At 43.4% G+C, this 14,747-nt stretch overlaps 1 protein-coding gene across 1 annotated transcript in view; it reads right to left on the reverse strand.

Moving 5' to 3' along the window:
- Window positions 1–9,860: 9,860 nt before the first annotated feature.
- Window positions 9,861–14,747, reverse strand: part of TGFBR2 (transforming growth factor beta receptor 2) — an 83,290-nt gene continuing 78,403 nt past the window's right edge. The window contains exon 7 of the mRNA XM_019745289.2: window positions 9,861–12,657. Within this exon, the coding sequence (XP_019600848.2) occupies window positions 12,478–12,657 (180 nt within the window). The 3' untranslated portion in view covers window positions 9,861–12,477. The remainder of the gene's footprint in view (window positions 12,658–14,747) is intronic.

A 14,747-nucleotide genomic window follows, 5' to 3' on the forward strand; every position in this document is an offset into this window, starting at 1 on the left:
CAGCCGCCTCAGGCTACGGGGTGGTCTGCTCACAGTTACAGGTAAACATGAGTCCATTTTACCCAAGATTTTGGGAACAATGTCTTTAAAATAGTACAACACAGACTCATTTTCGAGTATAATGTAAATACTTAATAATAATAAAATAATAATGATGATGATGATAATAACTGTTTATGTGCACCAATCCCTATTCTAACCACTTTTAAAACAGTAACTCTATTCTTTTTTTTTTTTTTTTTTTTTTAATCTCATCACTCAGCTTTAATAGTGATCAACGTTTTTCCATTCTTGGTTCATCTACTCCCTTCCATTTTTTTAAGCAGTATTTTTTTTAAACTTTAAAAAACATTTCAATTACAGTTGACATACATTATATTAGTTTCAGGTGTACAGCATAGTGATTAGACATTTATATAACTTACAAAGTAATCACCCCAATAAATCTAGTACCCATCTGACACTGTACATAGTTATTACCATGTTATTGACTATATGCTGTACTTTACATCCCAGTGACTATTATGTTACAATCAATTTGTAATTCTTAATCCCTTCCCTTTTTTCACTCATCCCCCCTTCCCCTCTCCCATCTGATAACTCTCAAAATGTTTTCTGTATCTATGAGGCTGTTTCTGTTTTGTTTGTTCGTCTATTTTGTTCTTTAGATTCCACATATAAGTGAAGTCATATGGCATTTGTCTATCTCTGTTTGACTTCATTCAGCAAAATATCGTTTAGGCCCATCCATTTTGTTGCATACGGCAAGATTTCATTCTTTTTTTGTAATTAAGTAATATTCCATTGTATATATGTACCCCCTCTCCTTTATCCATTCACCCATTAATGGATACCAGATTACCTCCATATCTTGGTTATTGTAAATAATGCTGCAATGAACATATAGATGCATATGTCCCTTGGAAGTACTCTTTGGGTTTCTTTGGAACAGAAGTGGGATTCCTGGGTCCTTCTTTGTCTCGTTATAGCCTTTGTTTTAAAGTCTATTTTATCTGGTATAAGTATTGCTAACCCAACTTTTTCTTTTTCTTTCTTGTTTCCATTTTCATAAAATAACTTTTTCCATCCCTTTACTTTCAGTCTGTGTGTCTTTCAATCTGAAGTGAATCTCTTGTAGGCAACATATGTACAGATCTTGTTTTCTTATTCATTCAGCCACCCTATGACTTTTGGTTGCAGAGCATTTAATCCATTTACATTTAAAGTAATTGTTGATAGACATGTAGTTATTGCCATTTTATTATTCATAATTTTGTTTTTTGTTTTTTGCGGGGGGCGCTTAAAGAAATCCCTCTAAAATTCGTAATACTGTTTTGGTGGTCATGGACCCCTTTAGCTTTTTCTTGTCTGGGAAGCTCTTTATCTGTCCTTCAATTTTAAATGATAGCCTTACTGGGTAGAGTACTCTTGGTTGTAGATCATTGCTTTTCACCACTTTGAATATTTTGTGCCAATGTCTTCTGGCCTGCAAAATTTTTATTGAGAAATCAGCTGACAATCTTATGGGGCTCTCTTATAAGTTGCTAGTTGCCTTTCTCTTCCTGCTTTTAGGATTCTCTTTGTTTTTAACCTTTGCTGTTTTAATTATGTGTCTTGGTGTTGGGCCTGTTTGGTTCATCTTGTTTGGAACTCTCTGCACTTCCTGGGCTTGTATGTCTATTTCCTTCACCAGGTTAAGAAAGTTTTCAGTTATTACTTCTTCAAATAGTTTCTTAATCCCTTGCTTTCTCTCTTCTCCTTCTAGTACCCCTATGATGCGAATGTTGTTATACTTGATGTTGTCCCAGGGGTCTCTTAAACTATCCTCATTTTTTTGGATTATTTTTTCTTTTTGCTGTTCCCACTGGGTGTTTTATGCTACCTTGTATTCCAAATCACTGATTCAATTCTGTGCTTCATTTAATGTGCTGGTAATTCCTTCTAGTGCAGTCTTCATTTCAATTATTGTATTCTTTACTTCTGACTGGTTCTTTTTTATGGTTTCTGTGTCCTTTTTTTCATGCTTGCTATCTCTTGTTGAAGTTCTCACTAATTTCCATGAACATCCTTATAACCATTGTTTTGAAATCTGTCTCTTATAGGTAGCTTGCCTCCATTTTGTTTAGTTCTTTTTCTGGAGTTTTCTCCTGTTCTTTTATTTGGGACATATTTGTTTCCTCATTTTGGCTGTCTCCCCATGCTTTCTTTGTATGAGGTAGATGTGCTATATCTCCCAGTCTTGGCCTGGTGACCTTATGTAGTAGGTGCCCTGTGGGGCCCTGGCACAACCTCCCTGGTCATCTGCTTCAGATGCTCCAGGAGTGTCACTTGTGTGGGTTGTATGTACCCTCCTAGTATAGTTGCACCTTGATTGTTATTGTCACATCAGTAGGTGGGATTGACACTCAGGCTGACTGGCTGTGGGGTTTGGACATATCCACAGCTTACAGGCTGCTGTGTGGGGGACTTACCCCAGTGAGTGGGATTTGCCCCACTGGACTCTGGTGTTTGTTGAGACTGCCCTTTGTATATGCTGCTCATGAGACTAATTGGGTGGGGCTCTGCTTAGGTCTGAAGCTAACTTTCAGGTATGCTGGTTCTGTGGTCTCTTGGGAGGGGCTCTGGTGCAGGCCTAGGTCAACCACGTCCTGTGACCAGCTGGGAACTACCTGGTAGGAGCTACAACGTGATCCACAGTTTTTTGCTGCCTGTGCTAAACTTGGAGGCAGGTGGGAGAGGCCACACTGTGAATCGAGGACAGCTGCCACCAATACCAGGCCTGAGGTAGCTCTGCAAAAAGGCGGGACACCCCAAGGCCTGCTGCCACCTGCCAACTCCCTTAAAATTCAGCTGCTGATATAACTTCGTTTGGTATGCAAGTTGGGTGAGGCAGAATCTTAAGGAGTCGCTAGAATGGGAAGAGTTATGTTCACCAGGTTAATGTAAATTCTGTTTTAGTGCCATTGCTGAGCCTGGATTGATTCAGCAAAAGTCTCAGAGCACACCAAGGCTAGTCATTGCCCACCTGGGTCTCGTGGACTCTGATAGTTTTCCAAGAAAGGATGCAATGCAGGTGGGGCTAGCTGCGCTCAGAGACAGTGCCTCCGGTGTTGGGGGAGTTGGGCTGGGTGAGGTCTCAGTGAGTCAGCAGGGCAGAGCCTAGGAGCTCACCAGACCAATCAGATTCAGATTTGGCTGTAAGCGTAGGGGGCAGGCTCAACACATTAAAGATGGCGGCTACCTGCCGGGCTGCCAAGGACCCCATACAGGGAAAAATTATGACTGTCCTCCAGCCCTGGGCTCCAAGCCACACACCTCAGTCTGTTCTCCATATGCCACTGATGCCTCTCGAGTCACTGTCCCTCCGCTGGAGCCCAAGGTGAGTGACTGCGAGCGAGTGAGTTGTGCGCGAGCCATTTAAAAGGATGTCTGGGTTTCCTGCAGCTCCCAGCTCACCTCCATGGTTGGAATCCCCACTGTTTTTCACAGCTAAATATTCTGTGAGCTCTTCTTCTCAGCACCAGTACTCCGGGCTGAGGGCCCTGGAGTAGGACTGTGGTCCTTTGTTCCTCTGGGGGAACCTCCACGGCCAAGGTATCCCTTTCTATATTTTCAACCACCACCTGCCGATTTGGGACCAGCTGGGTTCACGTCTCCACCCCTCCTCCCAGTCTTGACATGGCTTCTTTATATCCTTAGTTATAAAACTTCTGTTCAGCCTTACTTCAGATGGTTCTCCAGGTTGATTGTTCTATAATTTGGTTGTAATTTTAATGTGTTCACGGAAAGAAGCAAGCGTCTTTGATCTCCCCCCAATTATCATGCATCTTGTGGGCCTGTTTGGGTTCGTCTTGTTTGGGACCATCTACACTTCCTGGACTTGTATGACTCTCTGTCTTTTTTTCTTTTTGCTAGGTTAAAAAAGTTTTCTATCATTTTTCTTCAAATAAGTTTTCAATTCCTTGCTTTTTCTCTTCTCCTTCTAGTAACCCGTGATGTGACTGGTATGCTTAATGTTGTCCCAGAGGACCCTTAAAGTATCCTCATTTTGGTGGATTCTTTTTTGTTGTTGTTCTGATTAGATGTCTTCTGCTACCTTATATTCTAAATTGCTGATTCAATTCTCTGCTTCATTTAATTTATTGTGGATCCCATCTAATGTATTCCTCACTTCAGTTATTGTATTCTTCATTTCTGACTGTTTTGTTTTTGTGGGTTTTTTTTATGTTTTCTATCTCCATTTTTATGTTTCTTGTCTCCTTGTTGAAGTTCTCACTGAGACCATTGAGTATCCTTATAACCAGTGTTTTGAACTCTGCATCTGGGAGATGGCTTGTTTCTATTTTGTTTAGTTACTTTTCTGGAGCTTTGTTTTGATCTTTTGTGTGGGATATGTTTTGTCCTCTCCTCATTTTGGCTGCCTCCCTGTGTTTTATTCTATGTATTAGGTAGGGCTGCCATGTCTCCCAGTCTTAGTACAGTGGCCTTATGTAGTAAGTGTCTATGGAGCCCAGTTGCACAGTCTCCCTAGTCACCTGAGCTGGGTGCTCCAGGTATGTCCCTAATGTGGATTTTGTGTTCCCTCCTATTGTAGTTGAACCTTTGTTGCTATTTGCACATCAATGGGAAGTATTGACCCACAGGCTGATTGATTGTGAAGACTGCTTGCGACTATAGTGGAAGAGCTCTTGTGCAGGGTCTGACACTATGGCGAGGAATTGCCTTTAGTGGGGTTCTGTTCCCTGCCCCATCTGCCCCTTGGGTGTGTTGTTTGTGGAGGTGGTTAGGTGATACTGTAGTGTGGTCTGAAGCTGGCCACCAGGTATATTGATTTAGGGGCCTCTTGGGAGGGGTTCTCTTACAGGCCAAAGTCAACCACTGCCTGTGCCCTACCTGGGGCCCCTTGGTATGATCTACACAGTGATCTGCAGATGTTGCCCTTTGGAGATGCCTGGGAGAGCCCAAGCTATGAACCGAGACTGGCTGGGGCTAGAGCTGGGCTTTAGGCTATTTAGCAAGACATATGTGGCATGCTGAGGCCAGATGTGGCTTGTTTGGGGTGTGTGAACCTTTAAGAGATTTTAGGAAAGTCCCCAGCATGAGTCAATGTAGAATATGTGTATGGAAAAGCCACTGGAAGCAGTTTGGGTGGGCCTGCAAATTGGATGAGCCAGAGTGTCAGGGAATCACCAGGGCTGGGCAAAAGGTGTTAACCAGGTTGATGGAGACTCAAATATGGTGCTTGCCTGTGTCTGCACACTGGGTGAGGGGCAGGCTCAACAAAGGACCAAATGCTTCTGCTAACACTTTTGTCTGGGACAAAGCTGCTCCTCTAGTCCTTGCCCTGAAACCCGACAATTCAATTCCTCCTCATATGTCCCTGGCACCTTTCAAACTGCTGCTTCAGCAATGGAGCTCAGAGTAAGTAAATCTTTCAGTGAGTAAGTCCACGCGTGTGCCCATTAAGAGTAGTGCTTGGGATTCCAGCAGCCCTCTGTCTCACTCAGCCACAATCTCTGCTGGTTTTTACAATCAGAAGTTGTGGGGACTTTTCTTTCCAGCACTGGAACTCTGGACAGGGGAGACTAATGTGGGGCTGGGAGCCCTCACTCCTCAGGGTGGATTTCTGTAGCCGAGGTATCCCCCCCCCCCAATTTTTAACTGCCACACGTGGGTATGGGGACCAGCCAATTCTATGTCTCTTCTCCCCTACAAGTCTCTACATGACGTCTTTATGTCCTTAACTATAGGACTTATGTTCAGCTAGACTTCAGGAAGTTGTCAATGATGGTTGTTCTGTAGTTTCGCTATAATCTTGAGGTGGTTGTGGGAGGAGGTGTGCATATTGTTTACCTAGTCCGTCATCTTCTTTGTGACTATTTTTATAATTGGCAGTTTGTACTTCTTAATTCCTTTACCTTTTGCACCTATCCCATCACCCCCATCCAATCTGTCAACCACCCACTTGTTCTCTATATCTTTGAGTTTGTTTCTGTTTTGTTTGTTCATTTATTATGTTTTTTAGATTCCATATATAAGTGAAATAATATGATATTTGTCTTTTCTAGTAAGTCTATTCTTAGTAGTAATTCTTACTAATCTCCCTGGTCAGTCCTATCACTGTCCCATTTTACACATTAACAAACCAATGGAATAAAATGATTAAGAGGCTTGCACAAAGTCATATAGCTCGTCAGCAGCAGAATTAGGATTTGAACCAATGGGGTGTTGCTCTAGAGGTCCCAGTTTTAACAATTTTGTTGTATTTAGACAAGCATGAATTTCAAAGGCAGTTTATCTTGTTTGATGACTCTAGGGCACCGGGGCTATGATTATTCTGTTGTCTACCACTGCGGGCATGGGTGGAGAGAAGACTTTGAGGACAATCTCAGAAGCACTGTACTGCACAGGCTGCACACAGAAGTGATCTTTTAGGATCAAGCGTGCATGTGTGTGTGTGCGTGTGCAAGCATTTCATAGTGTATGTAACGTTCACTTAGTTAGAATAGGAAGACTATTAACACGCTATTTTTAAATACACCAAAGTTTAGGAGGTGTATTAGAATTAAATTACACTGGTTGAGGCTGATTGGCAAGCCATGTAATGTGGGAAAGTTCATGATCTTGTTTTTATCAGCACAGTTTGCAAAGTAGGCCTGAAAGCCATGTCCCCAAACACATAGTTTGGGGCTATAATTATTCAAGTAAAAAAAAAAAAAAACTAATTGGAAATGTGATAAGGAATGATTAGGCAGCCTATTTCAGGAAGAAAATGAACAAAATGAGCAGATGCCAATTGCTGTGACTTTTACGAAAAAAGATGGACACACTTTTTAAATGAAAGACTTCCTGTCTGTCATCTTGGGGAGGGATTTCCCTCAGGCATGCACCATTAGCATGCCATTTGCCTAGAAAGTTTAAAACAAAAACCACTACCACAAAATAGAAACTCCTGGGTACAAAGAGCCTGCATTCCAAAGCTGCTGACTGGTGCAAGGGACGGCGTCCCCATACAGGGCTCTTGGAGACTTACTGCCACTGGAAATGCTTCTGACCTTGCAGTAGCAAGAACTGAAATAACCCTGGCAAAATGGAGCCGCCAGGGCACCAGAAGATCTTGGCTTCTATTTTGGCTGAAGTTCTTGGGCTGGAGCCCAGAGTCCATGTGCCTTTGAGGAATTACTTTCTCTCTGTGGGCTCCGTGATGGTCAACCCCTCTCCTCCAGTGCAAACTGCATCTTCCTCCTCTTTGTTTTAGGCTAAGGGGTCAGACCCTTGAGTAATCCAGAGGCTCCAACTCACTCTCTAACATTAGCTTCATCGCCTTTTCAAGTGGGAGTATGGGCTCTGCTGTCTGACTGCTTCAGTTCAAACCCCGGCCTAAAGATTGCGAACTGTGGGACTGTTCGCGAGACCTCGCTTTCGGCCTCGGTTTCCTCACCTCTAATACAGAGGTATCACCTAGGTGTGTGGTGAAGATTAAAGCAGAGAAGGAAAGTAACACAGAGACTAGTGTTTGGCACTTACTGAGTGATCACTCTATGTTAATAATTAATATGGATTTGCAGAGCTAACTTTGGTCGTTCACATGCACATCTCCTGTAGTTGCCAAAAATAAGAACCATTATGTACTTAATGAATTTAAAAAATCAATTCGAGTTTTCAGACTCAGCTATATTTCAGGTAATAATATTTGTGAAGGCCCAGGATTAATGTGTTTAATTTTTCTAATACACATGAAAATAGAAACAGACCCACTAAAATAATGTTTTTAAAGGTTGGCACATTCCAAAATCGTCTGAAGTACCAGTGCACATTTCACATGTTAGGCAACACTGTCCACACGTATTCATTCATCTTTCAGTGGTTCTCTTAGCAAGCATTTAAACGACACTTATCATGTGAGTGGAGAGCAAGTTGGGCAACAAAAATGAAAAACCATCTTCCCTGCGATCATTGAGCGGGCAGATGCACAGGGGAGTGATAAGAATGATGCTAGAGCCCTGTGGATGAGTAGTAGGGGATAGCATCATGGGAGGGCGCTCTAACCCCGCTGGGCAGGCCAGTGCTCTCAGGAGACAGCAGGAAGTAGAAGAAGAACCAAGCATTATTCCAAATTCTCGTTCCAGGGCAACTTGGTTTTGCTCCCAGATTCTACCTTGAGGCTTCTTACTTGGGTTCTCTGAGCATGATTTGTCATCTGTGAAATGGGCATGCTATCTAGCTCACAGAGCTAGTGAAGGATTAAATTTGCTACCACAGCAGGTACTTAGTGAGAGTTCACCTCAGATTATCAATACTCACTAAGGACAGACACTTGCCTATGCTAGATGCCTGTAGTATGTGCCCAGTTCTCTCTGGGTTCTGAATGTGCTCTACCGTGTTTCCCCAAAAGTAAGACCTAGCTGGACAATTACCTCTAATGCGTCTTTTGGAGTGAAAATTAATATAAGACTGGGTCTTATAGTAAAATAAGACCCGGTCTTATATTTTAGCAAAATAAGACCGGGTCTTATATTAATTTTTGCTCCAAAAGACGCATTAGAGCTGATTGTCTGTCTAGGCCTTATTTTCAGGGAAACACGGTAACAATTACCCCAAAATCTGCCTCTTTAGGAAAGCGGCCCTTGGCATACTAAACCAACTTAATATTGGCCAGTATGTACTGAAGGCTTTCCAAGTTTAAGACACAACTCTAAGAGCCTTGTATGCAAGGCTCTTGCATACAAGAGCCTTGTCACAGTGCTATCTTAATTAGGATGAGATCTGTAAAACCCCATTTTATACATAAGTAAACTGAGGCATGGAGGGATTAAGTGACTTGCCCAGGTCACATAGCTGATAAATGGAGGAGCAGGTAACTACTAAAACTAGGAACCACTAAAATTGTCAAGTTGTTAGTTAAGACAGGACTATATCTAATACCTACAGTAGTACAGGTCCATCTCATCCAGCTCAGTGATTCTCCATTGAGAGCATTTTTTGTGTCCCCCCCCGGAAGACATTTGATACTTGATAATGTTTGGTGATGTGATATTTTTGGTTGTCACAGCTGTGGGGTGGGTGCTGCTGGTATCTAGTGGGTAGAGGTAATGGGAAGCTGCTACACAGCCTGCAATGCAGGGACAGGCCCCTTCCCAAAGAATGATCTACCACAAAGTATCAGTAGGGCTGAGGTTTAGAAACCCTGACGTGGGTACTACCGTATTAACTATTTTTAACCCAGCTGATAACTCAGAAGATAACACAGAATTTCTCAGATTCCTGAACAGGTAGCTCAAAGTTGGGGCAGAAGAGCCCATGTGCTTTGTCACAAGAAAGCCTGTCAACAGTGACCACGAGGTAACTGCTCCAGGCACATTTGTCTGGCGATGCAGATAAGCTGATTAAAAGCCCCAAGTGGGATGCTGTGGCTAAGGAGAAAGAAAGAGGGAGGCAGCATGACTCCTGGCAGGAGTAAAAAAGGTAGCAGCCAGCTGCTAGTGTAAGGAAAGGAGAAAATATAAGAATCAGACATGTGCTCTTAGCAGCAGCCTCGGCTGTGCCAAGCCCTGGAGAAGCAGCCATGTGGATGCAGGCAGCGTCCAGGGTGCTGGGGTGAGAGGAATGGGCAGCCAGGAGCCTTGCCTTGCCTTGGGATAAGGGGCAGGCCATCAGTAGCATCTGCTCATCTTCTATTATTAAACTACTGTGAATGCTTTTGTTTAAAAAAGGGACCTGAGACTGTCAGTTGAACAAGACGATGAATATGGGAAAGCTAGAGAGGATTTGTCTTGTGATATTTTTCTGTATAAACTGCAAAATAACTAAGTGAGGCTCATAGGCTTAGCTATTATGAATAGGAACAAGAAGCAAGAAGCTGACCTGAGTATTTTTGCTTTATTCAATCTCATAAACATTTTATTTATATAAAAGACGAATGAGGCACAGTATGAAAATAAGTGCTTGAGACATTTGATATAAAAAGAGTATATAGCATTCACATTCCTATTTTAATACATGAGTATGGCTGAAGTGTTCCATAAAAGAATAAAACTTTCCTTTTATGTATAGTAGTAAAAAGAAAAAGTCAGTATTTTTAGGAACTACAGAATGTTATTATTCCTTGGTCTTTTTCTTGAATAAGAAAAAAAAACAAAACATAAACAAAACAGGCCACAGTATCATCTGACACTACATTCCAGTTTATGCTGATGATGACCCAGAAATGATAAAACTCTTGAATCTTGGAAGATCCCAGTAATGGACCAGTATTCTAGCAATTCACCACTAGAGGTCAATGGGCAACAGCTATTGGGACGGCATCAAGCAGCTTTCAAATGCACGGAGTATCTGGGCACTTCCATGGTTTTGCAGCGAACGCGTCCTTAACACCCTCAGCCCACGACCACTGAGTAGGGTGCCTAAGAGTTCCACCTCATCCCAAACTGCTAAAACCCCAATGAACAGAGACCTTCCAAAATCAAAACAGAGCTGATGTGCTCACTGCTAGTCCCTCTCTAATATTCCTATTTGGTTGAAATTAAGTAGCTTCGAAAACATTTTGTAAAAAGACATTATTTGCAGCATTAACACTTGTCTGTGAATTAACAAGTTTCTTGTGGAGTCTTAAAGCTCATTCTTTCTTCTTATCCACGTGGACACAGATTTCCTAACTGTGAATGGGGTTCTTGTGTCCCACACTCAAACCCTCACTAGCACATTCTGTGAGGGTTGGGAAGGGTAGTTATGGTGGACAGACTGGTAGCCACGATGAAAGCTTCTTGGAGTAAAGGGCTCCCCTCCCTAATACAGAGGGGAAAGCTCTGAATAAACAGACAAAATAAACCTCTGTTAACCGGGACCTCTTACAGGAGATCTCCTTTAGTCCAAAAAAAAAAAAAAAAAAAAAAAAAGGCCAACCTCAAATCTTACCATCAGGGCCAGTAGAGGGAGTGAATCAAAATCTATAGCCCAGAGCACCCGAATGGCTCAGTTGGTTGGAGCGTGAGCTCTGAACAGGGTTGCACACTGTTCCCCAATATTCTCCAATAAAAAAAAAAAAAAATATTATACAGCCCGAGGATGACTGCTTGAGTGCACATTCCTTACAAAGGACTTTGGTTAGCGGCAGGTTTAATTCCCAGACTGGGGTGGGGGTAGGCAGAAAATGCAAATGTTTATATCAAGAAGTGAAGCAGCTTTGTAAGTGTGTCCACAACTTCATTTAGTGAATGATGTGAACGGGAGAAAACTGGAAACCATCTGCTATCTATTCTCACTTGAGGATCCAGATTTTTTCTTTTTTTTTGGTAAAGTCTCCAAATATTTAAAAAGTGGCTCAATTTTGTCAAACGCCGCACTGGCCAAGCAAAACACTTGTTCCGAAACTCCTGATTGTGGCCATATCGTGCAGCTCAAATCCTTTCCACTAGGCCAAAATACACGTGAGCATTCAGGAGCCCAGGAGATGGAACCCACTGGTGTTGCATAGAAATACAGACTCAAACCAAGGGTGGTGAAAAATGAAACACGGTGAATCCTGGAGAAGAGATCTGTTCCCTTTAAGGAAAGGGAGAGGGCTGGGAGTGGTCAATAGTAACATAGATATGGGGGGGGGGAATTAATATATATGACTATTTTATTAGTAGAAGGTGTGGCAATTTCATGGATGAGGACATTTGTCCTTCTGATTTTTCTGTAGCCTGTACAGGTAAAAATGGGGCTCAAGACATTTAAACTATTATAGATGGAGCAAAGTTTCTGAGCTGGTTGAGGAAGGTGGTTCATAAACCAGATGTGGGGGTTGAAGCTCAAGTGAACAGCGCAGGAGAAACAAGTGCACACAAGCACCCCAGGATCTGGTCCCTAAACAGCGTGACTCTAAGTAGCTCCACGGCCAGACGAGGACCCACACACAGGGAACTATTTTGCACAAGCAAGTGGAACGTGGTCGTAGCGGGCTTGAGACATGGAGCCTCTCTCGTAATGCACAGTCCCCCCTTGTGTCGACAGAGAACCGTCCCGTGTGTGATTGTCAAGAGCTAATGTTGTCATGGACCCCTTCTTCTGTGCTCGGCTCTGGAGCTCGCCAATCAAACCTATTTCCTGGGAATATCTGGTCTTTTTCCTTGTCTCTTTCCAGAGTATGGCTGTATATATAGATATAGACATATATAGATATATATAAAACATAGCTATTCCATATTTATATACAAGCATTAATAAAGTGCAAATGTTATTGGCTATTGTAAAAATCAATCTCATTTCCTGAGGAACTGCTAACACAGCTTATCCTATGACAATGTCAAAGGCATAGAATGCTTCATGTCACCCACTCCCTGCCACTGTTGTTTCTGCTCAAGCCCACAGTTTACAGGGAGGGGCGTGACCCCTGTTTTTCCAGGAAGCATCAGTTTAGGGGCAGCTTCCTGCTGCCTCTGTTCTTTGGCAACAGGGGCGGCCTCTTTGGACTGGGCCCAGCCTGCCCCGAAGGAGCTATTTGGTAGTGCTTAGCGAGCCGTCTTCGGGAATCTTCTCCTCGGAGCAGCTCCTCCCCGAGAGTCTGTCCAGGTGCTCCAGCTCACTGAAGCGCTCTGCCACACACTGGGCCGTGAGACGGGCCTCGGGGTCGTGGTCCCAGCACTCGGTCAGAGTCTCACACACCATCTGGATGCCCTGCAGAGGAAGAGAAATGCCGAGGCCACATCAGTGGGTGGGTTGGTTGGCTGGCCTTGTTCCCACCGTGCAGGCCAGGTGAGAAAGAGCCTGTGCATTTAACACATTCTGACCGCGCACTCACTGCATGAGGCCAGCCAGTTGCGTGTGGATGGAAGGAGCTGTGCAGGTGGCTGTGCACCGCCCTGGAAACCTGCTGTTCCTATTCATTCTGGTGCCATTTGATCCCAATAGACTGTTGAAATGGAGCAAGGACCCACTAGTGGACTTCTGGGGTACAGCAGCATCCCCAAGACCTGAAAATTCCCATGAAGTGTGCCCCTAATGCTATTTCATATCTTTCTCCTTTTTCAGAGCAGTTTTAGCTTTTACTGCGTAGGACAGTTTTAGGTTCACAGCAAAACTGAGTGGCAAGCACAGAGCGTTTCCACATACCCCCCTCCAACCCTCCCAACCTCCCTCACATCAACATCTTGCATCTGTGTGGCATATTTGTTCAAATCAACCAACCAACATTGACGCAGCACTAGAAACCAAAGTTTACGTTACAGTGCACACTATGGGTTTTGACCAATGCACCGTGAATGCAGCCATCATTATAGCATCCCACAGAATAAGTTCACTGCCCTAAAAAATCTGTGCTCCCCCTGGTCATTCATCCCTCCTCATCCCTGAGCCCCTGGCAAGCACTGATCTTTCCACTGTCTCTGTGGTTTTGCCTTTTCCAGAGCGTCTTAGAGTGGGAATCATATACACGTTTCTATTTTAACAGGGCTGAATACCCTAGTCAGAGGGAAGTCCAGGCATTAGTCTGGTTTTATTTTGTGAAGTCCACACATTTTGTGGAGTGATGCAGTAGCAGCTGCCAAGGGTGCCCTCTGTTATGCCCCCCTCTTCTCCAACGTTAGGCTGGACCCTATGAAACAGCTGTCTGTAGGTCAGGCCTGCTTGATTCTAGGCCGTTTCACAGGGTTCAACCGAACCCCAAAATGGCCCCATTCAAAAGGTCCATCCAGGAAATACTGCCCAGGACAGTGGCAAGGGTCCTCTCACAGCCTTAATTTTTATTTTGCATTGCAAATACTTTTTTATGTCATTTCAAATCATTTTTGGAAATAAAGCAGGCAGGAGTTACACAGAGCGTCTTAGAAACAGAGTGTGCTCCTGCCAATTACAGGCTCAACGTTGTCACTGGTGACCCCTCACACAAGTGGCCCTGATGGAACGGCTAAATCCCAACACTGCCCTGTAAACTGGCACTTTCCCCATACTAGTAACTTTCCTAACACACCTAGGAGCCTCTGCCTCCCTTCCCCACCCTCTGTGAGTGAGTTCATGATGTTGAATTAATTGCATAATTCACCTAATTGACGGTATTGATTGATGGCCCTGTTCGGAGTGGAGTGTTATTGTTGGTACACAAGTAACATTTATTTTATTCTGACACTGTAATTACAGGCAGTAAATTAAATTAAATATTAAGCATTAACTTGAAATCAATAGGGCAACAAATCTCATTAAGAGAAAAAAAATGTATTATGCAAATTCTTTCCAGAATTTTATCATCATGAATAATGGCTTCATTACAAGAACTATACAGCTTCAGAGGCAACTGAGTTTGAAAGAAACACTAGTTCCTTCCGATTTCAGAGTTAACACAAAACAGTGTTGCATTGTCAGAGTCAAAGAGGCTTTGCCCTAAACCCCAGGGAAGCCCTGGGCTACTATGGCCAAGTTCAGGCTCTCCCAACTTTATTAGGTTCTGTCCTGGAAGGGGCTTGAGGCCAGGACTGCCACAGGCCAGGCTTCCTGCTCCATCTGTCTTCCCAATTGAGCCTGACTTGTTGTTACTCTTTCTTATCTGAATTTGCTTTGCCCTTAGGAAAATCTATGACTTAGCCCAAGCCTTCACGGGATAAGGGAATTCATCCAAAGGAGACAATAAAAGGTTTTCCACAGTAGAAAGAACAGTTCTGTCAGAGAGATAGGGGCACACTGTTCCCTCTCGTGCTTCATTCAGGGTTCTTTCCTGGGTGGGTCAGACAGTCCTCTTGCTCTCACAACCTATCACTTTGTTCTTTTTCTCTGAC

Source organism: Rhinolophus sinicus, linkage group LG10, assembly GCF_036562045.2.
Source record: "Rhinolophus sinicus isolate RSC01 linkage group LG10, ASM3656204v1, whole genome shotgun sequence".
NCBI classification, from domain to species: Eukaryota; Metazoa; Chordata; class Mammalia; order Chiroptera; family Rhinolophidae; genus Rhinolophus; species Rhinolophus sinicus.